Genomic DNA, 27,383 nt, shown 5'->3' on the forward strand with positions numbered 1-27,383 from the left:
AATCAATCAATCAATCCGTATCCCCCCTTCTAGACGGCGAGCGCTTTGCTGGCAACGGATTGCCTCTATCCGTTGCCGAATTGTACTTTCCACGCGCAGGCGCATGCTGCCCTGCTCCCCCTCCCGCGCATGCGCGCGCCTCCTTCCTTCCCGCCCCACTCCGCCCCCGGCCCCTCCCAGTGCGCCTGCGTACCCCGCCCTTCTCCCCACCCCTCCCGCGCACGCGCACCCCTCCTTTCTGTCCTACCCCTGCAAATGCGCATGCGTACCCCTCCCTCCCCTGCCCCCGCCCCCTCCCGCGGCGGGGGGGGCTACTTCCGGTTCCGGCTGAGGCGGTCGGAGATGGCGGCGGCGACGGCGGTGATGGCTGAGGGGGCGGCGGCCGGAGACGAGGACTGGTACCGCCACTGAGGGGTGGGGGGGGATGGTCCGGTCCGGTCCGGTCCGGTCCGGTCCGGTCCGGTCCAGTCCGGTCCGGTCCGGTCCAGTCCGGTGGGGGCCACGAGGGGGCGCGCTTGCGCGCGCCTCTCCCCTCCCCCCCCCCCCCCGGCTTCCCTCAGCCCCTCACAGCGCCATTCATCCATTCCATCTTATTTAGTCATTCATTCATTCACTCAGTCGTACTTATTGAGCGCCTACTGTGTGCAGAGCACTGTACTGAGCGCTTGGGAAGGACAAGTGGGCAACACCTGAGGACGGTCATTCATTCATTCATTCATTCAGCCCTACTTATTGAGCGCTTCCTGTGTGCAGAGCAATCAATCAATCGTACTTATTGAGCGCCTACTGTGTGCAGAGCACTGTACTGAGCGCTTGGGAAGGACAAGTGGGCAACACCTGAGGACGGTCATTCATTCATTCATTCAGCCCTACTTATTGAGCGCTTCCTGTGTGCAGAGCAATCAATCAATCGTACTTATTGAGCGCCTACTGTGTGCAGAGCACTGTACTGAGCGCTTGGGAAGGACAAGTGGGCAACACCTGAGGACGGTCATTCATTCATTCATTCAGCCCTACTTACTGAGCGCTTCCTGTGTGCAGAGCAATCAATCCATCGTATTTATTGAGCGCTTACTATGTGCAGAGCACTGTACTAAGCGCTCGGGAAGTCCAAGTTGGCAACATCTAGAGACAGTCCCTACCCACCAGTGGGCTCCCAGTCTAAAAGGGGGAGACGGAGAACAGAACCAAACATACCAACAAAATGAAATAAATAGGATAGAAACGTACAAGTAAGATAAATAAATAAATAAGTAGAGTAATAAATAAGTGGGCAGCATCTAGAGACGGTCATTCATTCGTTCAATCGTACTTATTGAGCGCTTACTGTGTTTATTTTAAATTTGGGCAACATCTAGAGACGGTCATTTATTGAGCGCCTACTGTGTGCAGAGCACTGGACTGAGCGCTTGGGAAGGACAAGTGGGCAGCATCTAGAGACGGTCATTCAGTCATTCAATCGTATTTATTGAGCGCTGACTGTGTGCAGAGCACTGGACTAAGCGCTTGGGAAGGACAAGTTGGCAATATCTAGAGACGGTCATTCATTCAGTCGTATTTATTGAGCGCTGACCGTGTGCAGAGCACTGGACTAAGCGCTTGGGAAGGACAAGTCGGCAACATATAAAGATGGTCATTCCTTCATTCATTCAATCGTATTGAGCGCTGACTGTATGCAGAGCACTGTACTAAGCGCTTGGGAAGTGCAAGTCGGCAATGGATAAAGACGGTCATTCCTTCATTCATTCAATCGCATTTATTGAGCGCTTCCTGTGTGCAGAGCACTGGACTAAGCGCTTGGGAAGTACAAGTCAGCAACATATAAAGATGGTCATTCCTTCATTCAATCGTATTTATTGAGCGCTTACTGTGTGCAGAGCACTGGACTAAGCGCTTGGGAAGGACAAGTTGGCAGCATCTAGAGACGGTCATTCATTCATTCTATCGTATTTATTGAGCGCTTACTGTGTGCAGAGCACTGGGCTAAGCGCTTGGGAAGTCCAAGTTGGCAACATCTTGAGCCGGTCATTCATTCAGTCGTACTTATTGAGCGCTTCCTGTGTGCAGAGCACTGGACTAAGCGCTTGGGAAGGACAAGTGGGCAGCATCTAAGGACAGTCATTCATTCATTCAGTCAGTCGTACTTAGTGAGCGCTTACTGTGTGCAGAGCACTGGACTAAGCGCTTGGGAAGGACAAGTGGGCAACATCTAGAGACGGTCATTCATTCATTCAGTCGTACTTATTGAGCGCTTACTGTGTGCAGAGCACTGGACTAAGCGCTTGGGAAGTGCAAGTTGGCAACATCTATATGTCTGTATATAACACGTATATATGGATATGTGTCTGTACATATTTATTACTCTATTTATTTATCTTGCACATATCTATTCTACTTTATTTTGTTAGTATGTTTGGTTTTGTTCTCTGTCTCCCCCCTTCTAGACTGTGAGCCCACTGTTGGGTAGGGACCGTCTCTATATGTTGCCAACTTGGACTTCCCAAGCGCTTAGTACAGTGCTTTGCACACAGTAAGCGCTCAATAAATACAATTGATTGATTGATCTAGAGAGGTCATTCCTGTGTGCAGAGCACTGTACTGAGCGCTTGGGAAGGACAAGTCGGCAGCATCTAGAGATGGTCATTCCTTCATTTATTCAATCGTATTTATTGAGTGCTTACTGTGTGCAGAGCACTGGACTAAGCGCTTGGGAAGGACAAGTTGGCAACATCTAGAGATGGTCATTCAGTCATTCAGTCATATTTACTGAGCTCTTACTGTGTGCAGAGCACTGGACTAAGCGCTTGGGAAGGACAAGTTGGCAACATCTAGAGACGGTCATTCCTTCATTCAATCAATCATATGTATTGAGCGCTTACTGTGTGCAGAGCACTGGACTAAGCGCTTGGGAAGGACAAGTTGGCAGCATCTAGAGACGGTCATTCATTCATTCTATCGTATTTATTAAGCGCTTACTGTGTGCAGAGCACTGGGCTAAGCGCTTGGGAAGTCCAAGTTGGCAACATCTTGAGCCGGTCATTCATTCAGTCGTACTTATTGAGCGCTTCCTGTGTGCAGAGCACTGGACTAAGCGCTTGGGAAGGACAAGTGGGCAGCATCTAGAGACGGTCATTCATTCATTCAGTCGTATTTATTGAGCGCCTACTGTGTGCAGAGCACTGGACTAAGCGCTTGGGAAGTCCAAGTTGCATTCCTTCATTCATTCAATCGTATTTATTGAGCGCCTACTGTGTGCAGAACACTGGATTAAGCTTTTGGGAAGGACAAGTCGGCAGCATTTAGAGACGGTCGTTGCTTCATTCATTCGATCGTATTTATTGAGCGCTTACCGTGTGCGGAGCACTGGACTAAGCGCTTGGGAGGCACAAGTTGGCAACATATAGAGAGGGTCATACCTTCGTTCAATCAGTCGTATTTATTGAGTGCTGACTGCGTGCAGAGCCTGGACTAAGCGCTTGGGAAGGGCAAGTCGGCAACAGATAGAGACGGTCATTCCTTCATTCATTCAATCGTATTTATTGAGCGCTTAATGTGTGCAGAGCACTGGACTAAGCGCTTGGGAAGTACAAGTCAGCAACATATAAAGATGGTCATTCCTTCATTCATTCAATCATATTGAGCGCTTCCTGTGTGCAGAGCACTGGACTAAGCGCTTGGGAAGTACAAGTCAGCAACATATAAAGATGGTCATTCCTTCATTCATTCAATCATATTTATTGAGCGCTTACTGTGTGCAGAGCACTGGACTGAGCGCTTGGGAAGGACAAGTGGGCAACATCTAGAGACGGTCATTCATTCATTCAATCATACTTATTGAGCGCTGACTGTGTGCAGAGCACTGGACTAAGCGCTTGGGAAGGACAAGTGGGCAGCATCTAGAGACGGTCATTCAGTCATTCAATCGTATTTATTGAGCGCTTACTCTGTGCAGAGCACTGGACTAAGCGCTTGGGAAGGACAAGTTGGCAATATCTAGAGACGGTCATTCATTCAGTCGTATTTATTGAGCGCTGACTGTGTGCAGAGCACTGGACTAAGCGCTTGGGAAGGACAAGTTGGCAACATCTAGAGACGGTCATTCCTTCATTCATTCAATCATACTTATTGAGCGCTTACTGTGTGCAGAGCACTGGACTAAGCGCTTGGGAAGTCCAAGTGGGCAACCTGTATATATGGATATATGTTTGTACATATTTATTACTCTGTTTATCTTGTACATATCTATTCTATTTATTTAATTTTGTCAGTATGTTTGGTTTTGTTCTCTGCCTCTCCCTTCTAGACTGTGAGCCCGCTGTTGGTTAGGGACCGTCTCTATGTGTTGCCGACTTGTACTTCCCAAGCGCTTAGTCCAGTGCTCTGCACACAGTCAGCGCTCAATAAATACGATTGATTGATTGATCTAGAGATGGTCATTCATTCAATCGTATTTATTGAGCGCTTACTGTGTGCAGAGCACTGGACTAAGCGCTTGGGAAGTACAAGTTGGCAACATAGAGAGACGGTCATTCATTCATTCAATCGTATTTCTTGAGCGCTTGACTATGTGCAGAGCACTGGACTAAGCGCTTGGGAAGTACACGTTGGCAGCATCTAGAGATGGTCATTCCTTCATTCATTCAATCGTATTTATTGAGCGCTTACTGTGTGCAGAGCACTGTACTAAGCGCTTGGGAAGTCCAAGTCGGTAACATCTAGAGACGGTCCCTACCCAACAACGGGCTCACAGTCTAGAAGGGGGAGACAGGCAACAAAACAAAATATGTGGTCAGGCGTCAAGTCATCTGAATAAATAGAATTAGAGCTACATTCATTCATTCAGTCGTATTTATTGAGCGCTTACTGTGTGCAGAACACTGTACTGAGCGCTTGGGAAGTCCAAGTTGGCGGCATCTAGAGACTGTGAGCCCCACGCGGGACAACCTGATCACCTTATATCCCCCCCAGCGCTTAGAAAAGTGTTTGGCACATAGTAAACACTTAACAAATATCATCACTGTTATTATTAATATTATTATTATTAGAAGCAATGTGGCTAGCATGTGGCTAGCCATCCCCATCCCCCCGCCTTACCTCCTTCCCCTCCCCACAGCACCTGTATTTATGTATATACGTTTGTACGGATTTATTACTCTATTTATATTTATTTTATTTATACATATTTATTCTATTTATTTTATTTTGTTAATATCATCATCATCAATCGTATTTATTGAGCGCTTACTGGGTGCAGAGCACTGGACTAAGCGCTTGGGAAGTACAGATTGGCAACATATAGAGACAGTCCCTACCCAACAGTGGGCTCACAGTCTAAAAGGGGGAGACAAAACCGAACATACTAACAAAATAAATATTAATTAAAAAAATAAAATTAATACGTTCTGTCTTGTTGTCCGTCGCCCCCTTCTAGACTGTGAGCCCGCTGTCGGGTAGGGACCGTCTCTAGATGTTGCCAACTTGGACTTCCCAAGCGCTTAGTCCAGTGCTCTGCACACAGTAAGCGCTCAATAAGTACGATTGAATGAATGAATGAAGGTATGGCTGGGAGTCGGAAGGTCCTGCGTTCTAATCCCATCATATTCAGTTGTGTGCTGGGTGACCTTGGGCAAGTCACTTCACTTCTCTGGGCCTCAGTTCCCTCATCTGTCAAACGGGGATGAAGGCTGTGAGCCCCCTATGGGACAACCTGATCACCTTGTATCTCTCCCCGCCCAGCGCTTAGAACAGTGCTTGGCACATAGTAAGCGCTTAACAAATACCATCATTGTTATCTGACAGGCAGCTACGGGACTAAGCGCTGGGATGGATACAGAGAAGCAGCATGGCTCAGTAGGAAAGAGCCCGGGCTTTGGAGTCAGAGGTCATGGGTTCGAATTCCGGCTCCGCCACTTGTCCGCTGTGTGACTTTGGGCAAGTCACTTCACTTCTCTGGGCCTCAGTTCCCTCATCTGTAAAGTGGGGATGAAGACTGTGAGCCCCACGTGGGACAACCTGATCACCTTGTATTCCCCCCCAGCGCTTAGAACAGTGCTGCGCACATAGTAAGTGCTTAATAAATGCCATTATTATTATTATTATTATTATTATTCAACTTCCCTGTGCCTCGGTTACCTCATCTGGAAAATGGGGATTAAGACTGTGAGCCCCACGAGGGACCGCCTGATCACCTTGTACTTGTAACTTGTACTTCTCAAGCGCTTAGTTCAGTGCTCTGAACACAGTAAGTGCTCAGTAAGTATGATTGATTGATTCATTCATTCAGTCATATTTACTGAGCGCCTACTGTGTGCAGAGCACTGTACTAAGCGCTTGGGAAGTACAATTCGGCAACAGATAGAGACAATCCCTTCCCAACAAAGCGCTCACCGTCTAGAAGGGGGAGACAGATTGATTGATTGATTGTAACCTTCTCAGCGCTTAGAACAGTGCTTTGCACATAGTAAGCGCTTAATAAATGCCAGTATTATCATTAACAATTTTATTCATTATTAATAATTTTATTTTATTTATTTATAAAATCTTTTCATATTCATTTTAACATATAATTATTACATATAATATATTAATTTAATATGATATGATATATAATTATATAATCTTAACATATAATAATTTATATTTTTTATTTATGAAATAATTAATTTCATTTATTATTTATTTATTATTTTATTTTTAATTATATTATTATTATACAAGCAAATTGAGTTGGACACAGTCCCTGTCCCACATGGGGCTCCCAGTCTTCATCCCCATTTTACAGAGGAGGGGAACTGAGACCCAGAGAAACCAACTGATGTCTGACCTGAATCCCTCCTGTTGCAGTGTCACCCCTCCCCCCCTTTTTTTTAAATGGTATTCGAAGCACCTACTATGTGCCAGGCACTGTACTAAGCACTGGGGTCGATACCACACGACCAGGTTGGACACAGTGCATGTGCCACATAATAATTATGGCACTTGTTAGGCGCTTATGTGCCAAGCACTCATCTGTGTCTTATTATGGGTACATCATCATCTGTCATCATCATCAATCGTATTTATTGAGCGCTTACTGTGTGCAGAGCACTGTACTAAGCGCTTGGGAAGTACAAATTGGCAACATCTAGAGACGGTCCCTGCCCAACAGTGGGCTCACAGTCCCACGTGGGGCTCACCGTCTTCATCCCCATTTTCCAGGTGAGGCAACTGAGGCCCAGAGAAGGGAAGGGACTTGCCCAAGGTCACCCAGCAGACAAGTGGCAGAGCCGGGATTAGAACCCAGGTCCTTCCATCTCCCAGGCCCGGTTTCTGTCTACTACACTGCTTCTCTCCCCTCACTGTGCTCCACGACCCACCCCAGGTTGCATAACAATAACAGTGATGGTATTTAAGCGCTTATTATTCATTCAGATTTATTGAGCACTTACTGTGTGCAGAGCACTGTAATCATCATAATAATAATTTTGGTATTTGTTAAGCGCTTACTAATAATAATGATGGCATTTGTTGAGCGCTTACAATGTTCCAAGCATCATCATCATCAATCGTATTTATTGAGCGCTTACTATGTGCAGAGCACTGTACTAAGCGCTTGGGAAGTACAAATTGGCAACATATAGAGACAGTCCCTACCCAACAGTGGGCTCTAAGCGCTGGGGAGGATACAAGGTGATCAGGTTATCATCATCATCAATCGTATTGAGCGCCTACTATGTGCAGAGCACTGTACTAAGCGCTTGGGAAGGACAAATTGGCAACATATATCCCACTTGGGGCTCACAGTCTTCATCCCCATTTTACAGATGAGGGAACTGAGGCCCAGAGAAGTGAAGCGACTTGCCCAAAGTCACACAGCTGACTGTTGGCGGAGCTGGGATTTGAACCCATGACCTCTGATTCCAAAGCCCGGGCTCTTTCCAATGAGCCACGCTGCTTACTATGTGCAAAGCACTGTTCTAAGCGCTGGTTTTAATAAAATAATAATAATAATGGCATTTATTAAGCGCTTACTATGTGCAAAGCACTGTTCTAAGTGCTGGTTTTAATAAAATAATAATAATAATGGCATTTGTTAACCGCTTACTATGTGCAAAGCACTGTTCTAAGCACTGGTTTTAATAAAATAATAATGGCGTTTATTAAGCACTTACTATGTGCAAAGCACTGTTCTAAGCACTGGCTTTAATAAAATAACAATTATAATGGCATTTATTAAGCGCTTACTATGTGCAAAGCACTGTTCTAAGCACTGGCTTTAATAAAATAACAATTATAATGGCATTTATTAAGCGCTTACTATGTGCAAAGCACTGTTCTAAGCGCTGGTTTTAATAAAATAATAATGGCGTTTATTAAGCGCTTACTATGTGCAAAGCACTGTTCTAAGCGCTGGTTTTAATAAAATAATAATAATGGCGTTTATTAAGCGCTTACTATGTGCAAAGCACTGTTCTAAGCGCTGGTTTTAATAAAATAATAATAATAATGGCGTTTATTAAGTGCTTACTATGTGCAAAGCACTGTTCTAAGCGCTGGTTTTAATAAAATAATAATAATAGCGTTTATTAAGCGCTTACTATGTGCAAAGCACTGTTCTAAGCGCTGGTTTTAATAAAATAATAATAATAATAATGGTGTTTATTAAGTGCTTACTATGTGCAAAGCACCGTTCTAAGTGCTGGGTACTGTTCTAAGTGCTGGTTTTTATAAAATAATAATAATAATGGCATTTATTAAGCACTTACTACTTGCAAAGCACTGCTCTAAGCGCTGGGGAGGTTGCAAAGTGATCAGGTTGTCCCACGGGGGGCTCACAGTCTTCATCCCTGTTTTCCAGGTGAGGGAACGGAGGCCCAGAGAAGTGAAATGACTGGCCCAGAGTCACCCAGCTGACAGTTGGCGGTGCCGGGATTTGAACCCATGACCTCTGACTCCAAAGCCCGGGCTCTTTCCACTGAGCCACGCTGCTTCTCTAAGCACTTGGAGCGCTTTTTAAGCGCTTGGAAAGTGCAGTTCAGCAGCGGAGACAATCCCTGTCCACAACAGGCTCACAGTCTAGAAGCGGGGAGACAGACATCAAAACAAGTAAACAGGCATCAATAGCATCAGTATAAATAGAATTATAGATATATCTAGATGCATATATCTAGATATATCTGTAGATGTAGATATATACATAATATATATACATACTGCTTCTCTATTTCTATATATCTGTGTATATATATATAATATATGTATGTATATGTATGTGTATATATATACATATATATACATAGATGTATGTATATGTATATATGTATAGATGTGTATATATGTGTGTATATGTGTATATATGTATATATGTATGTATGTGTATATATATGTATGTATGTGTATATATATGTGTGTATATGTGTATATATATGTATATGTGTGTGTATATATGTATGTGTGTATATATGTGTGTATATATGTATATGTGTATATATATATGCATATATGCGTATAAATATGTATATGTGTGTATGTATGTGTGTATGTATATGTATATATGTGTATGTATATGTATATATGTGCATATATATGTATATATGTGTATATGTGCATATATGTGTGTATATGTGCATATGTGTATGTATATGTATGTATGTGCATGTATATGTACATATGTGCATGCATATGTGTGTATGTGTATGTATATATGTGTGTATATATGTGTGTGTGTATGTATGTGTATGTATGTGTATATATGTGTGTATATGTGTATATATGTATATGTGTATGTATATATATATACACAGATATATAGAAATAGAGGAGCAGTGTACTCAGTGGAAAGAGCACGGGCTGTGGAGTCTGTCATGGGTTCAAATCCCGGCTCCGTCAGTTGTCGGCTGTGTGACTTTGGTCAAGTCCCTTCACTTCAGAGAAGCAGCGCGGCTCAGCGGAAAGAGCCCGGGCTTTGGAGTCAGAGGTCAGGGGTTCAAATCCCGGCTCCGCCAACTGTCAGCTGGGTGACTCCGGGCCAGTCACTTCACTTCTCTGGGCAAGTTGGCACCATATAGAGACCGTCCCTACCCAACAACGAGTCAGGAGGTCATGGGTTCTAACGTGAGGCTTCGCCCCTTGTCTGCTGTGTGACCTTGGGCAAGTCGTTTCACTTCTCTGGCCCTCAGTTCCCTCATCTGGAAAATGAGGATTGAGACTGGGAGCCCCACGGGGGACAGGGATTGTGTCCAACCTGATTTGCCTGTCTCCAATCAATCAATCGTATTTATTGAGCGCTTACCGTGTGCAGAGCACTGTACTGAGCGCTTGGGAAGTCCAAGTTGGCAACATACAGAGACGGTCCCTACCCAACAGCAGGCTCACAGTCCCACACTTAACTGTGCCTCGCACATAATAAGAGAAGCAGCGTGGCTCAGTGGAAAAGAGCCCGGGCTTTGGAGTCAGAGGTCACGGGTTCAAATCCCGGCTCCGCCACTTGTCAGCTGGGTGATTTGGGGCAAATCACTTCCCTTCTCCGGGCCTCAGTTACCTCACCTGTAAAATGGGGATTAAGATTGTGAGCCCTCTGTGGGACAGCCTGATCAACTTGGAACCTCCCCAGCGCTTAGAACAGTGCTTTGCCCATAGTAAGCGCTTAACAAATATGTATATATGCTTGTACATATTTATTACTCTATTTATTTATTTTATTTTACTTGTACATGTCTATTCTATTTATTTTATTTTGTGAGTATGCTTGGTTTTGTTCTCTGTCTCCCCCTTTTAGACTGTGAGCCCACTGGTGGGTAGGGACCGTCTCTGGATGTTGCCAACTTGGACTTCCCAAGCGCTTAGTCCAGTGCTCTGCACACAGCAAGCGCTCAATAAATGCGATTGATTGATTGATTTTATTTGTACATATTTATTCTATTTATTTTATATATAGACGGTCATCATCCTCATCATCATCAATCGTATTTATTGAGCGCTTACTGTGTGCAGAGCACTGTACTAAGCGCTCGGGAAGTACAAATTGGCAACATCTAGAGACAGTCCCTACCCAACAGTGGGCTCACAGTCTAAAAGGGGGAGACAGAGAACAAAACCAAACATACTAACAAAATAAAATAAATAGAATAGATATGCACAAACAAAATAAATAAATAAATAGATGATGATGATGAACAAATGCCATCATTATTATTATTATTATTATTATTATAGTGTTGGTATTTGTTGAGCGCTTACTGGGTGCAGAGCACTGTACTAAGCGCTCGGGAAGTCCAAGTTGGCAACATCTAGAGATGGTCCCTACCCAACAGTGGGCTCACAGTCTAGAAGGGGGAGACAGAGAACAAAACCAAACATACTAACAAAATAAAATAAATAGAATAGATATGTACAAATAAAATAAATAAATAGATGGTGATGATGAACAAATGCCATTATTATTATTATTATTATTATTATATTGTTGGTATTTGTTGAGCGCTTACTGGGCGCAGAGCACTGTACTAAGCGCTTGGGAAGTCCAAGCCGGCAACATCTAGAGACGGTCCCTACCCAACGACGGGCTCACAGGCTAGAAGGGGGAGACGGACAAGAAGACAAACCCAGTGGACAGGTGTCAGGTGGTCAGAACAAATAGAATTAAAGCTAAATGCACAGCATTAACAAAAGAAATCGAATAGTCAATAGGGACAAGAAAATTAAATAGAGTAATAAAAAGCTAAATGCACATCATGAGCAAAAGAAATAGAAGAGTAAATAGGTACAAGAAAAATAGAGTAATCTGGACAAACGTATATACAGGTGCTGTGGGGAGGGGAAGGAGGTAGGGCGGAGGGGATGGGGAGGAGGAGAGGGAAAAGGGGGTTGAGTGTGGGAAGGCCTCCTGGAGGAGGTGAGCTCTCAGGAGGGATTTGAAGGGAGGAAGAGAGCGAGCTCGGCGGATGGGCAGAGGGATTGGGGGCATTCCGGGCCCGGGGGAGGACGTGGGCCGGGGGTCGACGGCGGGACGGGCGAGAACGAGGCCTAACGGGGAGGAGGTGAGCGGAGGGTGCGGGCTGGGCTGCGTCCTCCTGCACCCTCGGATAACGAGGCGCCGAGGGCGTAATCGAGGGCGAAGCGCTCGCGTTTACAGGGAAGCCGCGTCCCTGAGGTGCCCGCGGTGACTCAGGGCAGCCCAGCTCGGGTGGAGTCGTGCCACCGCCAATAATCATAATAATAACAATAATAATTTTGGTATGTGTTAAGCGCTTGCTATGTGCAACGCACTGTTCTAAGGCGCTGGGGAGGTGACAAGGTGATGGGGTTGGCCCACGGGGGGCTCACAAGTCTTCATCCCCGTTTGACCGGTGAGGTCACTGAGGCCCAGAGAATAATAATAATAATTTTGGTGTCTGTTAAGCGCTTGCTATGTGCAAAGCACCATTCTAAGCGCTGGGGAGGTGACAAGGTGATGGGGTTGGCCCACGGGGGGCTCACAAGCCTTCATCCCCGTTTGACCGATGAGGTCACTGAGGCCCAGAGAATAATAATAATAATAATTTTGGTATTTGTTAAGCGCTTACTATGTGCAAAGCACTGTTCTGAGCACTGGGGAGGTTACAAGGTGATGGGGTTGGCCCACGGGGGGCTCACAAGTCTTCATCCCCGTTTGACCGGTGAGGTCACTGAGGCCCAGAGAATAATAATAATTTTGGTGTCTGTTAAGCGCTTACTATGTGCAAAGCACCGTTCTAAGCGCTGGGGAGGTTACAAGGTGATGGGGTTGGCCCACGGGGGGCTCACAAGTCTTCATCCCCATTTGACCGGTGAGGTCACTGAGGCCCAGAGAATAATAATAATAATTTTGGTATTTAAGTGCTTACTATGTGCAAAGCACCGTTCTGAGCGCTGGGGAGGTGACAAGGTGATGGGGTTGGCCCACGGGGGGCTCACAAGTCTTCATCCCCGTTAGGCCGGTGAGGTCACTGAGGCCCAGAGAATAATAATAATAATAATTTTGGTATTAAGCGCTTACTATGTGCAAAGCACCGTTCTGAGCGCTGGGGAGGTGACAGGGTGATGGGGTTGGCCCACGGGGGGCTCACAAGTCTTCCTCCCCGTTTGACTGATGAGGTCACTGAGGCCCAGAGAATAATAATAATAATAATTTTGGTATTTGTTAAGCGCTTACTATGTGCAAAGCACCGTTCTGAGCGCTGGGGAGGTGACAAGGTGATGGGGTTGGCCCACGGGGGGCTCACAAGTCTTCCTCCCCGTTTGACTGATGAGGTCACTGAGGCCCAGAGAATAATCAATCAATCAATCAATCGTATTTATTGAGCGCTTACTATGTGCAGAGCACTGTACTAAGCGCTTGGGAAGTACAAATTGGCATCACATAGAGACAGTCCCTACCCAACAGTGGGCTCACAGTCTAAAAGGGGGAGACAGAGAACAGAACCAAACATACCAACAAAATAAAATAAGTAGGATAGAAATGTACAAGTAAAATAAATAAATAAATAAATAAATAGAGTAATAAATATGTACAACCATATATACATATATACAGGTGCTGTGGGGAAGGGAAGGAGGTAAGACGTAATAGGAGGTAAGAATAATAATAATAATTTTGGTATTTAAGTGCTTACTATGTGCAAAGCACCATTCTAAGCGCTGGGGAGGTGACAGGGTGATGGGGTTGGCCCACGGGGGGCTCACGAGTCTTCATCCCCGTTTGACCGATGAGGTCACTGAGGCCCAGAGAATAATAATAATAATTTTGGTGTTTAAGTGCTTACTATATGCAAAGCACTGTTATAATTGCTGGGGAGGATACAAGGTGATCAGATTGTCCCATGTGGGGCTCACAGTCTTCATCCCCATTTTACAGTTTGAGGTCACTGAGGCCCAGGGAAGTGAAGTGACTTGCCCAAAGTCTCCCAGCTGACAATTGGCGGAGCGGAATTTGAACCCATGACCTCTGACTCCAAAGCCCGGGCTCTTTCCACTGAGCCACGCTGCTTCTCAGAGGGTCCCGGACCCTCGGCCGTGGGGCGGCAGACGCGTCTCTTGCGTTTCCTGTTCTCTTCCCCTCCGTCGGCGCTCAGTACAGCGCACCGCGCCTGGCAGGGCGCTCGATGAAAACCTATAATCTCTAGGAGACGGACCCCGTGGGGAGGGCAAGCTGATTGAAACTGCTTGACTTGACATCCATCTACGTGCTTTTTTCTCTTGTCTGTCTCCCCCTTCTAGACTGTGAGCCCGTTGTCGGGGAGGGACCATCTCTATCTGTTGCCAACTTGTACTTCCCAAGCGCTTAGTCCAGTGCTCTGCACACAGTAAGCGCTCAATAAATACAATTGAATGAATGACTGAACGTAGCTTTACTTCTATTTGTTCTGACGACTTGGCACCTGTCCACATGTTTTGTTTTGTTGTCTGTCTCCCCCTTCTAGACTGTGAGCCCGTTGTCGGGGAGGGACCATCTCTATCTGTTGCCAACTTGTACTTCCCAAGCGCTTAGTACAGTGCTCTGCACACAGTAAGCGCTCAATAAATACAATTATGACTGAACGTAGCTTTACTTCTATTTGTTCTGACGACTTGGCACCTGTCCACGTGTTTTGTTTTGTTGTCTGTCTCCCCCTTCTAGACTGTGAGCCCATTGTCGGGGAGGGACCGTCTCTAGATGTTGCCGACTTGTCCTTCCCAAGCGCTTAGTCCAGTGCTGTGCACACAGTAAGCGCTCAATAAATACAATTGAATGAGTGACTGAACGTAGCTTTACTTCTACTTGTTCTGACGACTTGGCACCTGTCCACATGTTTTGTTTTGTTGTCTGTCTCCCCCTTCTAGACTGTGAGCCCGTTGTCGGGGAGGGACCGTCTCTATCTGTTGCCGACTTGTACTTCCCAAGCGCTTAGTACAGTGCTCTGCACACAGTAAGCGCTCAATAAATACAATTGAATGAATGGCTGAGCGTAGCTTTACTTCTATTTGTTCTGACGACTTGACACCTGTCCACATGTTTTGTTTTGTTGTCTGTCTCCCCCTTCTAGACTGTGAGCCCGTTGTCAGGGAGGGACCGTCTCTATCTGTTGCCGACTTGTACTTCCCAAGCGCTTAGTCCAGTGCTCTGCACACAGTAAGCGCTCAATAAATACAACTGAATGAATGACTGAATCTATCTTTACTTCTGGGAAGGCAGGAGGCCTTCCCAGACTGAGCCCCTTCCTTCCTCTCCCCCTCGTCCCCCTCTCCATCCCCCCATCTTACCTCCTTCCCTTCCCCACAGCACCTGTATATATGGATATATGGTTGTACATATTTATTACTCTATTTATTTATTTATTTATTTATTTTACTTGTACATTTCTATCCTATTTATTTTATTCTGTTGGTATGTTTGGTTCTGTTCTCTGTCTCCCCCTTTTAGACTGTGAGCCCACTGTTGGGTAGGGACTGTCTCTATGTGTTGCCAATTTGTACTTCCCAAGCGCTTAGTACAGTGCTCTGCACATAGTAAGCGCTCAATAAATACGATTGATTGATTGATTGATTCTGTTTGTTCTGACGACTTGGCACCTGTCCACATGTTTTGTTCATTCATTCATTCAATTATTTATTGAGCGCTTACTGTGTGCAGAGCACTGTACTAAGCGCTTGGGAAGTCCAAGTTGGCCCGTTGTCTGTCTCCCCCTTCTAGACTGTGAGCCCGTTGTCAGGGAGGGACCGTCTCTATCCGTTGCCGACTTGTACTTCCCAAGCGCTTAGTCCAGTGCTCTGCACACAGTAAGCGCTCAATAAATACGATTGAATGAATGAATGAATGTTGGGTAGGGACCGTCTCTACATGTTGCCAACTTGGACTTCCTAAGCACTTAGTACAGTGCTCTGCACACAGTAAGCGCTCAATAAATATGATTGAATGAATGAATGAGTCAAGGAGCAGTGCTTAGAACAGTGCTTGGCACATAGTAAGCGCTTAACAAATACCAGGCTGATTAAGGAGCTCACACTCTAGCGGGGAAGACGAAACGATGACAGATAAGGACGAAAATGAGCAGGCAAATTGGATCCTGGGGTCCCCTCCCCGAAACCAAGTTTCTGCTCCTTGAGAAGCAGCATGGCCTAGAGTGGCATGAAGCAGCGTGGCTCAGTGGAAAGAGCCCGGGCTTTGGAGTCTGAGGTCATGGGTTCAAATCCCGGCTCTGCCAATTGTCAGCTGGGTGACTTCGGGCAAGTCACTTCACTTCTCTGGGCCTCAGTTCCCTCATCTGGAAAATGGGGATTAAGACGGCGAGCCCCCCGTGGGACCACCTGATTACATTGTAACCTCCCCAGTGCTTAGAATGGTGCTTTGCACATGGTAAGCGCTTAATATGAATATTTGTACATATTTATTTTATTTTGTTAATATGCTTTGTTTTGTTGTCTGTCTCCCCCTTCTAGACTGTGAGCCCACTGTTGGGTAGGGACCGTCTCTATATGTTGCCAACTTGGACTTCCCAAGTGCTTAGTACAGTGCTCTGCACACAGTATGCGCTCAATAAATATGATTGAATGAATGAATATGTTTTTATGTATTTATTACTCTATTTTATCTGTACATATTTTATTATGTTAATATGTTTTGTTTTGTTCTCTGTCTCCCCCATCTAGACTGTGAGCCCACTGTTGGGTAGGAACCGTCTCTATATGTTGCCAACATGGACTTCCCAAGCGCTTAGTACAGTGCTCTGCACACAGTACGTGCTCAATAAATATGATTGAATGAATGAATATGTTTTTTATGTATTTATTACTCTATTTGTACATATTTATTTTATTTTGTTAATATGCTTTGTTTTGTTGTCTGTCTCCCCCTTCTAGACTGTGAGCCCACTGTTGGGTAGGGACCGTCTCTAGATGTTGCCAACTTGGACTTCCCAAGCGCTTAGGACAGTGCTCTGCACACAGTAAGCGCTCAATAAATACAGTTGAATGAATGAATGAATAAATGTCATTATTATTATTATTATGGAGCCCAGTCCTGGGTTCTAATCCCGGCTCTGCCGCTTGTCTGCCTGTGACCATGGGCAGGTCACTTCAATTCTCTGGGCCTCAGTTCCCTCATCTGTCAAGTGGGGATGGCGACAGTGAGCCCCAAGCGGGACAGGGACTGTGTCCAACTTGATCTTGTATCTACCACGACGTTTAGTACGCTGCCTGGAACGTAGTAAGCGCTAAACAAATGCCATTGTTTTTTAAAGAAACAGCAAAGCAGCAACAACAGAGGAGCGCCCAAACAAGAGCCTCCGGGTGGCCAGGCCCAATAGTGGCTAGAGCCTGGGCCCGGGTTCTAATCCTGACTCTGCCACTTATCAGCTATGTGTCCTTGGGCAGGTCGCTTCACTTCTCTGGGCCTCAGTATCCTCATCCGTCAAATGGGGATTAAGAGGGTGAGCCCCATGTGGGACGGGGACTGTGTTCAACCTAAGAAGCAGCGTGGCTCAGTGGAAAGAGCCCCGGCTTTGGAGTCAGAGGTCATGGGTTCAAATCCCGCCTCTGCCACTTGTCAGCTGTGTGACTTCGGGCAGGTCACTTCACTTCTCTGGGCCTCAGTTTCCTTATCCGTCAAATGGGGATTAAGAGGGTGAGCCCCATGTGGGACGGGGACTGTGTTCAACCTAAGAAGCAGCGTGGCTCAGCGGAAAGAGCCCCGGCTTTGGAGTCAGAGGTCATGGGTTCAAATCCCGCCTCTGCCACTTAGCTGTGTGACTTTGGGCAGGTCACTTCACTTCTCTGGGCCTCAGTTCCCTCATCTGTAAAATGGGGGTGAAGGCCGTGAGCCCCCTGTGGGGCAACCTGATCACCTTGTAACCTCCCCAGCGCTTAGAACAGTGCTTTGCACATAGTAAGCGCTTAATAAATGCCATTATTATTATTTGCTTGTGTCCATCCCAGGGTTTAGAACAGTCCCTGGCACGTAGACTGTGAGCCGCTGTTGGGTAGGGACCGTCTCTACCTGTTGCCAACTTGTACTTCCCAAGCGCTTAGTACAGTGCTCTGCACACAGTAAGCGCTCAATAAATGATTGAATGAGTGAACATAGTAAGCGCTTAACAAATACCGTCATTATTATGAGCTACTTGTCTGCTGTGTGACCTTGGGCAAGTCGCTTCACTTCTCTGAGCCTCAGTTCCTCCCCCTCCCCATCCCCCCTGCTTTACCTCCTTCCCCTCCCCACAGCACCTGTATATACGTATATGTTTGTATGAATTTATGACTCTATTTTATTTGTACATATTTATTCTATTTATTTTATTTTGTTAAGATATTTTGTTCTCTGTCTCCCCTTTCTAGCCTGTGAGTCCACTGTTGGGTAGGGACCGTCTCTAGATGTTGCCAACTTGTCCTTCCCAAGCGCTTAGTCCAGTGCTCTGCACACAGTAAGCGCTCAATAAATGCGATTGAAGGAATGAGTGAAAGTTCCTTCCTAGAGAAGCAGCGTGGCTCAAAGGAAAAAGCCCGGGCTTTGCAGTCAGAGGTCATGGGTTCAAATCCCGGCCCCGCCACTTGTCAGCTGGGTGACTCTGGGCAAGTCACTTCACTTCTCTGGGCCTCAGTGACCCCATCTGGAAAATGGGGAGTAAGACCGTGAGCCCCCCGGGGGGACAACCTGATCACCTTGTAACCTTTCCAGCGCTTAGAACAGTGCTTTGCACATCCCCCCTGCCTTACCTCCTTCCCTTCCCCACAGCACCTGTATATATGTATAGATGTTTGCATGGATTTATTACTCAATTTATTTTACTTGTACATATCTATTCTATTTGTTTTATTTTGTTAATACGTTTGGTTTTGTTCTCCGTCTCCCCCTTCTAGCCTGTGAGCCCCCTGGTGGGTAGGGACCGTCTCTAGATGTTGCCAACTTGGACTTCCCAAGCGCTTAGTCCAGTGCTCTGCACACAGTAAGCGCTCAATAAATACGATGGATTGATTGATAGTAAGCGCTTAATAAATGCCATCATGGTTGTTCATCTGTAAAATGGGGACTAAGACTGTGAGCCGTACGAGGGACATAGACCTTTCATTCGATTCATTCAGTCCCCCCTTTTAGACTGGGAGCCCACTGTTGGGTAGGGACTGTCTCTAGATGTTGCCAATTTGTACTTCCCAAGCGCTTAGTCCAGTGCTCTGCACACAGTAAGCGCTCAATTCATTCATTCATTGTCGTGTTTATTGACCGAATCAATTACCTGTATATATGTTTGTACGTATTTATTACTCTATTTATTTTTTTATTTTATTTGTATATATTCTATTTATTTTATTTTGTTAATGTGTTTTTATTTATTTTATTTATATTTATTTTATTTATTTACTGTATTTGTACATATTGATTCTATTTTATTTTGTTAATATGTTTTGTTTTGTTGTCTGTCTCCCCCTCCTAGACTGTGAGCCCGCTGTTGGGTAGGGACTGTCTCTGTGTGTTGCCAGCTTGTACTTCCCAAGCGCTTAGTCCAGTGCTGTGCACACAGTAAGCCCTCAATTCTTTCATTCATTGTCGTATTTATTGACTGAATCAATTACCTGTATATATGTGTATATGTTTGTATGTATCTATTACTCTATTCATGTATTTCATTTGTACATATTCTATTCATTTTATTTTGTTAATATGTTTTTTATTTATTTTATTTATTTATATTTATTTTAATTATTTATTTTATTTGTACATCTTTATTCTATTCATTTTATTTTGTTAATATGTTTTGTTTTGTTCTCTTGTCTCCCCCTTCCAGACTGGGAGCCCACTGTTGGGTAGAGACCGTCTCTGTGTGTTGCCAACTTGTACTTCCCAAGCGTTTAGTCCAGTGCTCTGCACACAGTAAGCGCTCAATAAATTCATTCATTCATTCATTCAATCGTATTTATAAAAATAATTTGTAAATAATAAATACGACTGAATGAAGGAATGAAATGGAATATTTATCAGTTGAATTCAATATTTATTGAATAAGTCAATGAATTTATCAATAAATACGATTGAATGAATGAATGCCCACTGTTGGGTAGGGACCGTCTCTATATGTTGCCAACTTGTACTTCCCAAGTGCTTAGTACAGTCCTCTGCACACAGTAAGCGCTCAATAAATACGATTGATTGATTGATTGTGTTGCCAGCTTGTACTTCCCAAACGCTTAGTACAGTGCTCTGACTGTGAGCCCACTTCTAGACTGTGAGCCCACTGTTGGGTAGGGACCGTCTCTATATGTTGCCAACTTGTCCTTCCCAAGCGCTTAGTACAGTGCTCTGCACACAGTAAGCGCTCAATAAATATGATTGATTGTGTTGCCAACTTGTACTTCCCAAGCGCTTAGTCCAGTGCTCTGCACACAGTAAGCGCTCAATAAATACAAATAATTGTGTTGCCAACTTGTACTTCCCAAACGCTTTGTCCAGTGCTCTGCACACAGTAAGCGCTCAATAAATACGATTGATTGATTGTGTTGCCAACTTGTACTTCCCAAACGCTTAGCCCAGTGCTCTGCACACAGTAAGCACTCAATAAATACGATTGATTGATTGAATGACTGTGAGCCCCACGTGGGACAACCTGCCGACCCGGACCTCCCCCCGCGCTTCGACCAGGCGCTTGGCACCTAGTTTTAGTGAGCCCACTGTTGGGTGGGGACCGTCTCTATATGTTGCCAACTTGTACTTCCCAAGCGCTTAGTGCAGTGCTCTGCATACAGTAAGCGCTCAATAAGTACCTGCACCTGTATATCTGTATATATGTTTGTACATATTTATTACTCTATTTATTTATTTATTTATTTATTTTACTTGTACATTTCTATCCTATTTATTTTATTTTGTTGGTATGTTTGGTTCTGTTCTCTGTCTCCCCCTTTTAGACCGTGAGCCCACTGTTGGGTAGGGACTGTCTCTATGTGTTGCCAATTTGTACTTCCCAAGCGCTTAGTACAGTGCTCTGCACATAGTAAGCGCTCAATAAATACGATTGATTGATATGTTTGTACATATTTGTTACTCTATTTTACTTGTCCATATCCATTCTATTTTATTTCGTTAGTATGTTCGGTTTTGTTCTCTGTCTCCCCCTTTTAGACTGTGAGCCCACTGTTGGGTAGGGACCGTCTCTAGATGTTGCCAGCTTGTACTTCCCAAGCGCTTAGTGCTCTGCACACAGGAAGCGCTCAATAAATACGATTGATGATGATGATAAGTACGATTGATTGATTGATAGTAAGCGCTTAACGGATGCCATCCTCGTCCCCTTTCTCGTTTCCCCGCAGGGTCCTGCCTTCTGAAGTGGAGGTGCTGGAGTCCATCTACCTCGACGAGCTACGCGTGGCCCGGGGAGACGGCAAGTGCGTCCGGGGGGCCGGGGGAGCCAGTAGACTGGACACCCCCCACCCCCCCCCCGCAAGCCTGGAGGGAGAGGGGAGGCAGCGGGACCCCCCTGTCCCCCTGGGCCGCCCCCCTCAGCCCCTCCCCGGCCCTCCGCAGGTCGGCGGCCTGGGAGATCTGCATCACCCTCCATCCCGCCACCGCCGAGGACCACGACTCCCAGTTTGTCTGTTTCACCCTGGTGCTGCTGGTCTCTCCGCAGGTGAGGACCCCCTGCCAGCCCGCTGTCCGGTAGGGACCGGCTCTCTCTGATAATAATAATAATAATAATAATAATAATACTGTTGGTATTTAAGCGCTTGCTATGTGCCAAAATAATAATAATGTTGGTATTTGTTAAGCGCTTACTACGTGCCAAGCACTGTTCTAAGCACTGGGATAGATCCTAGGTGATCAGGTTGTCCCACGTGGGGCTCACAGTCTTCACCCCCATTTTATAGTTGAGGGAACTGAGGCCCAGGGAAGTTGTGACTTAATAATAATGTTGGTATATATTCATTCATTCAATCGTATTGATTGAGCGCTTACTGTGTGCAGAGCACTGGACTAAGCGCTTATTTGTCCCCCGTGGGGCTCACAGTCTTCATCCCCATTTTATAGTTGTGGGAGCACTGGGGGAGATCCAAGGTGATCAGGTTGTCCCATGTGGGCCTCACAGTCTTCACCCCCATTTTATAGTTGAGGGAACTGAGGCCCAGGGAAGTTGTGACTTAATAATAATAATAATAATAATGTTGGTATTTGTTAAGCACTTACTATGTGCCAAACACTGTTCTAAGCACCGGGGGAGATACAAGGTGATCAGGTTGTCCCACGTGGGGCTCACAGGCTTCATCCCCATTTTATAGTTGCGGGAGCAGTGGGGGAGATCCAAGGTGATGAGGTTGTCCCACGTGGGCCTCACAGTCTTCACCCCCATTTTATAGTTGAGGGAACTGAGGCCCAGGGAAGTTGGGACTTAATAGTAATAATAATAATGTTGGTATTTGTTAAGCGCTTACTACGTGCCAAGCACTGTTCTAAGCACCAGGGGAGATACAAGGTCATCAGATTGTGGGGCTCACAGTCTTCATCCCCATTTTATAGTTGAGGGAACTGAGGCCCAGGGAAGTTGTGACTTAATAATAATAATGATAATAATGTTGGTATTTGTTCATTCATTCAATCGTATTGATTGAGTGCTTACTGTGTGCAGAGCACTGGACTAAGTGCTTATTTGTCCCACGTGGGGCTCACAGTCTTCATCCCCATTTTATAGTTGAGGGAACTGAGGCCCAGGGAAGTTGTGACTTATAATAATAATAATAATGTTGGTATTTGTTAAGCGCTTACTATGTGCCAAGCACTGTTCTAAGCGCTGGGGGAGATACACGGTCGTCAAATTGTCCCACGTGGGGTTCACAGTCTTCATCCCCATTTTATAGTTGAGGGAACTGAGGCCCAGGGAAGTTGTGACTTAATAATAATAATAATAATAATGTTGGTATTTGGTAAGCGCTTACTATGTGCCAAGCACTGTTCTAAGCGGCGGGGGTGATACAAGGTGGTCAGGTTGTCCCACGTGGGGCTCACAGGCTTCATCCCCATTTTATAGTTGTGGGAGCACTGGGGGAGATCCAAGGTGATCAGGTTGTCCCACGTGGGCCTCACAGTCTTCACCCCCATTTTATAGTTGAGGGAACTGAGGCCCAGGGAAGTTGGGACTTAATAGTAATAATAATAATGTTGGTATTTGTTAAGCGCTTACTATGTGCCAAGCACTGTTCTAAGCGCTGGGGGAGATACAAGGTCGTCAGATTGTCCCCCGTGGGGCTCACAGTCTTCACCCCCATTTTATAGTTGAGGGAACTGAGGCCCAGGGAAGTTGTGACTTAATAATAATAATAATAATAATGTTGGTATTTGTTAAGCGCTTATTATGTGCCAAGCACTGTTCTAAGCACTGGGGGAGATACAGGGTCGTCAGATTGTCCCCCGTGGGGCTCACAGTCTTCATCCCCATTTTATAGTTGCGGGAGCACTGGGGGAGATCCAAGGTGATCAGGTTGTTCCACGTGGGGCTCACGGTCTTCATCACCATTTGACAGTTGAGGGAACTGAGGCCCAGGGAAGTTGTGACTTAATAATAAATAATAATAATAATAACAATAATAATAATAATGTTGGTATTCGTTCAATCATTCAATTGTATTGATTGAGCGCTTACCATGTGCAGAGCACTGGACTAAGCACTTATTTGTCCCACGTGGGGCTCACAGTCTTCACCCCCATTTTATAGTTTAGGGAGCACTGGGGGAGATCCAAGGTGATGAGGTTGTCCCACGTGGGGCTCAGAGTCTTCATCCCCATTTTATAGTTGAGGGAACTGAGGCCCAGGGAAGTTGTGACTTAATAGTAATAATAATAATGTTGGTATTTGTTAAGTGCTTACTACGTGCCAAGCACTGTTCTAAGCACTGGGGGAGATACAAGGTCGTCAGATTGTCCCACGTGGGGCTCACAGTTTTCATCCCCATTTGACAGTTGAGGGAACTGAGGCCCAGGAAAGTTGTGACTTAATAATAATAATAATAATGTTGGTATTTGTTCATTCATTCAGTCATTCAATCGTATTGATTGAGCGCTTACTGTGTGCAGAGCACTGGACTAAGCGCTTATCTGTCCCCTGTGGGGCTCACAGTCTTCATCCCCATTTTATAGTTGAGGGAACTGAGGCCCAGGGAAGTTGTGACTTATAATAATAATAATAATAATAATAATGTTGGTATTTGTTAAGCGCTTACTATGTGCCAAGCACTGTTCTAAGCGCCGGGGGAGATACAAGGTCATCAGATTGTCCCACGTGGGGTTCACAGTCTTCATCCCCATTTTATAGTTGTGGGAGCACTGGGGGAGATCCAAGGTGATGAGGTTGTCCCACGTGGGGCTCACAGTCTTCATCCCCATTTTATAGTTGAGGGAACTGAGGCCCAGGGAAGTTGTGACTTAATAATAATAATAATAATAATAATAATGTTGGTATTCGTTCATTCATTCAATCATTCAATCGTATTGATTGAGCGCTTACTGTGTGCAGAGCACAGGACTAAGCGCTTATTTGTCCCACGTGGGGCTCACAGTCTTCATCCCCATTTTATAGTTGCGGGAGCAGTGGGGGAGATCCAAGGTGATCAGGTTGTCCCACGTGTGGCTCACGGTCTTCACCCCCATTTTATAGTTGAGGGAACTGAGGCCCAGGGAAGTTGTGACTTAATAGTAATAATAATAATGTTGGTATTTGTTAAGCGCTTACTACGTGCCGAGCACTGTTCTAAGCACTGGGGGAGATACAAGGTCGTCAAATTGTCCCACGTGGGGTTCACAGTCTTCATCCCCATTTTATAGTTGAGGGAATTGAGGCCCAGGGAAGTTGGGACTTAATAATAATAATAATGTTGGTATTTGTTAAGCGCTTACTATGTGCCAAGCACTGTTCTAAGCGGCGGGGGTGATACAAGGTGGTCAGGTTGTCCCACGTGGGGCTCACAGGCTTCATCCCCATTTTATAGTTGAGGGAACTGAGGCCCAGGGAAGTTGTGACTTAATAGTAATAATAATAATGTTGGTATTTGTTAAGTGCTTACTATGTGCCAAGCACTGTTCTAAGCGGCGGGAGTGATACAAGGTGGTCAGGTTGTCCCAGGTGGGGCTCACAGGCTTCATCCCCATTTTACAGTTGAGGGAACTGAGGCCCAAGGAAGTTGTGACTTAATAATAATAATAATAATAATGTTGGTATTTGTTAAGCGCTTATTACGTGCCAAGCACTGTTCTAAGCGCTGGGGGAGATACGAGGTCGTCAGATTGTCCCCCGTGGGGCTTACAGTCTTCATCCCTATTTTATAGTTTAGGGAGCACTGTGATAGATACAAGGTGATCAGGTTGTCCCACGTGGGGCTCACAGTCTTCACCCCCATTTTATAGTTGAGGGAATTGAGGCCCAGGGAAGTTAAGTGACTTAATAATAATAATAATGTTGGTATTTGCTAAGCACTTACTAAGTGCCAAGCACTGTTCTAAGCGCCAGGGGAGATACAAGGTCATCAGATTGTGGGGCTCACAGTCTTCATCCCCATTTTATAGTTGAGGGAACTGAGGCCCAGGGAAGTTGTGACTTAATAATAATAATAATAATAATAATAATGTTGGTATTCGTTCATTCATTCAATCATTGTCGTATTGATTGAGCGCTTACCGTGTGCAGAGCACTGGACTAAGCGCTTATTTGTCCCACGTGGGGCTCACAGTCTTCATCCCCATTTTATAGTTGCGGGAGCAGTGGGGGAGATCCAAGGTGATCAGGTTGTCCCACGTGGGCCTCACGGTCTTCACCCCCATTTTATAGTTGAGGGAACTGAGGCCCAGGGAAGTTGGGACTTAATAATAATAATAATGATAACAATAATAATGTTGGTATTTGTTAAGCGCTTACTATGTGCCAAGCACTGTTCTAAGCGCCGGGGGAGATACCAGGTCATCAGGTTGTCCCACGTGGGGCTCACAGTCTTCATCCCCATTTTATAGTTGCGGGAGCAGTGGGGGAGATCCAAGGTGATCAGGTTGTCCCACGTGGGCCTCACGGTCTTCACCCCCATTTTATAGTTGAGGGAACTGAGGCCCAGGGAAGTTGGGACTTAATAATAATAATAATGATAACAATAATAATGTTGGTATTTGTTAAGCGCTTACTATGTGCCAAGCACTGTTCTAAGCGCCGGGGGAGATACCAGGTCATCAGGTTGTCCCACGTGGGGCTCACAGTCTTCATCCCCATTTTATAGTTGAGGGAACTGAGGCCCAGGGAAGTTGTGACTTAACAAATACCAACATTATTATTCATTCATTCAATCGTACTGATTGAGCGCTTACCGTGTGCAGAGCACTGGACTAAGCGCTTATTTGTCCCACGTGGGGCTCACAGTCTTCATCCCCATTTTATAGTTTAGGGAGCACTGGGATAGATCCAAGGTGATCAGGTTGTCCCCCGTGGGGCTCACAGTCTTCATCCCCATTTTATAGTTGAGGGAACTGAGGCCCAGGGAAGTTGTGACTTAATAGTAATAATAATAATGTTGGTATTTGTTAAGCGCTTACTACGTGCCAAGCACTGTTCTAAGCACTGGGGGAGATACAAGGTCGTCAAATTGTCCCACGTGGGGTTCACAGTCTTCATCCCCATTTTATAGTTGAGGGAACTGAGGCCCAGGGAAGTTATGACTTAATAATAATAATAATAATGTTGGTATTTGTTCATTCATTCAATCATTCAATCGTATTGATTGAGTGCTTACTGTGTGCAGAGCACTGGACTAAGCGCTTATTTGTCCCACGTGGGGCTCACAGTCTTCATCCCCATTTTATAGTTGAGGGAACTGAGGCCCAGGGAAGTTGTGAAATAATAATAATAATAATAATAATGTTGGTATTTGTTAAGCGCTTACTATGTGCCAAGCACTGTTCTAAGCGCCGGGGGAGATACAAGGTGATCAGATTGTCCCCCGTGGGGTTCACAGTCTTCATCCCCATTTTATAGTTGCGGGAGCACTGGGGTAGGTCCAAGGTGATCAGGTTGTCCCACGTGGGGCTCACGGTCTTCACCCCCATTTTATAGTTGAGGGAACTGAGGCCCAGGGAAGTTAAGTGACTTAATAAAAATGATAATAATAATAATAATAATGTTGGTATTTGTTAAGCGCTTACTATGTGCCAAGCACTGTTCTAAGCGCTGGGGGAGATCCAGGGTGATCAGGTTGTCCCACGTGGGGCTCACAGTCTTCATCCCCATTTGGCAGTTGAGGGAACTGAGGCCCAGGGAAGTTGTGACTTAATAATAATAATAATAATAATAATGTTGGTATTTGTTCATTCATTCAATCATTCAATCGTATTTATTGAGCGCTTACTGTGTGCAGAGCACTGTACTAAGCACTTATTTGTCCCACGTGGGGCTCACAGTCTT

The 27,383-nt window shown here is 45.3% G+C and overlaps 1 protein-coding gene across 1 annotated transcript in view; it reads left to right on the forward strand.

The window, feature by feature from the left end:
* Positions 1 to 350: 350 nt before the first annotated feature.
* The window catches only part of RNF25 (ring finger protein 25), a 61,651-nt gene continuing 34,618 nt past the window's right edge, over positions 351 to 27,383 (forward strand). The window contains exons 1-3 of the mRNA XM_038748197.1: positions 351 to 398; positions 21,271 to 21,345; positions 21,485 to 21,587. Coding sequence (XP_038604125.1) covers positions 364 to 398; positions 21,271 to 21,345; positions 21,485 to 21,587 — 213 coding nt within the window. The 5' untranslated portion in view covers positions 351 to 363. The remainder of the gene's footprint in view (positions 399 to 21,270; positions 21,346 to 21,484; positions 21,588 to 27,383) is intronic.

The sequence above is a fragment of the Tachyglossus aculeatus genome, chromosome 1, assembly GCF_015852505.1.
Source record: "Tachyglossus aculeatus isolate mTacAcu1 chromosome 1, mTacAcu1.pri, whole genome shotgun sequence".
NCBI classification, from domain to species: Eukaryota; Metazoa; Chordata; class Mammalia; order Monotremata; family Tachyglossidae; genus Tachyglossus; species Tachyglossus aculeatus.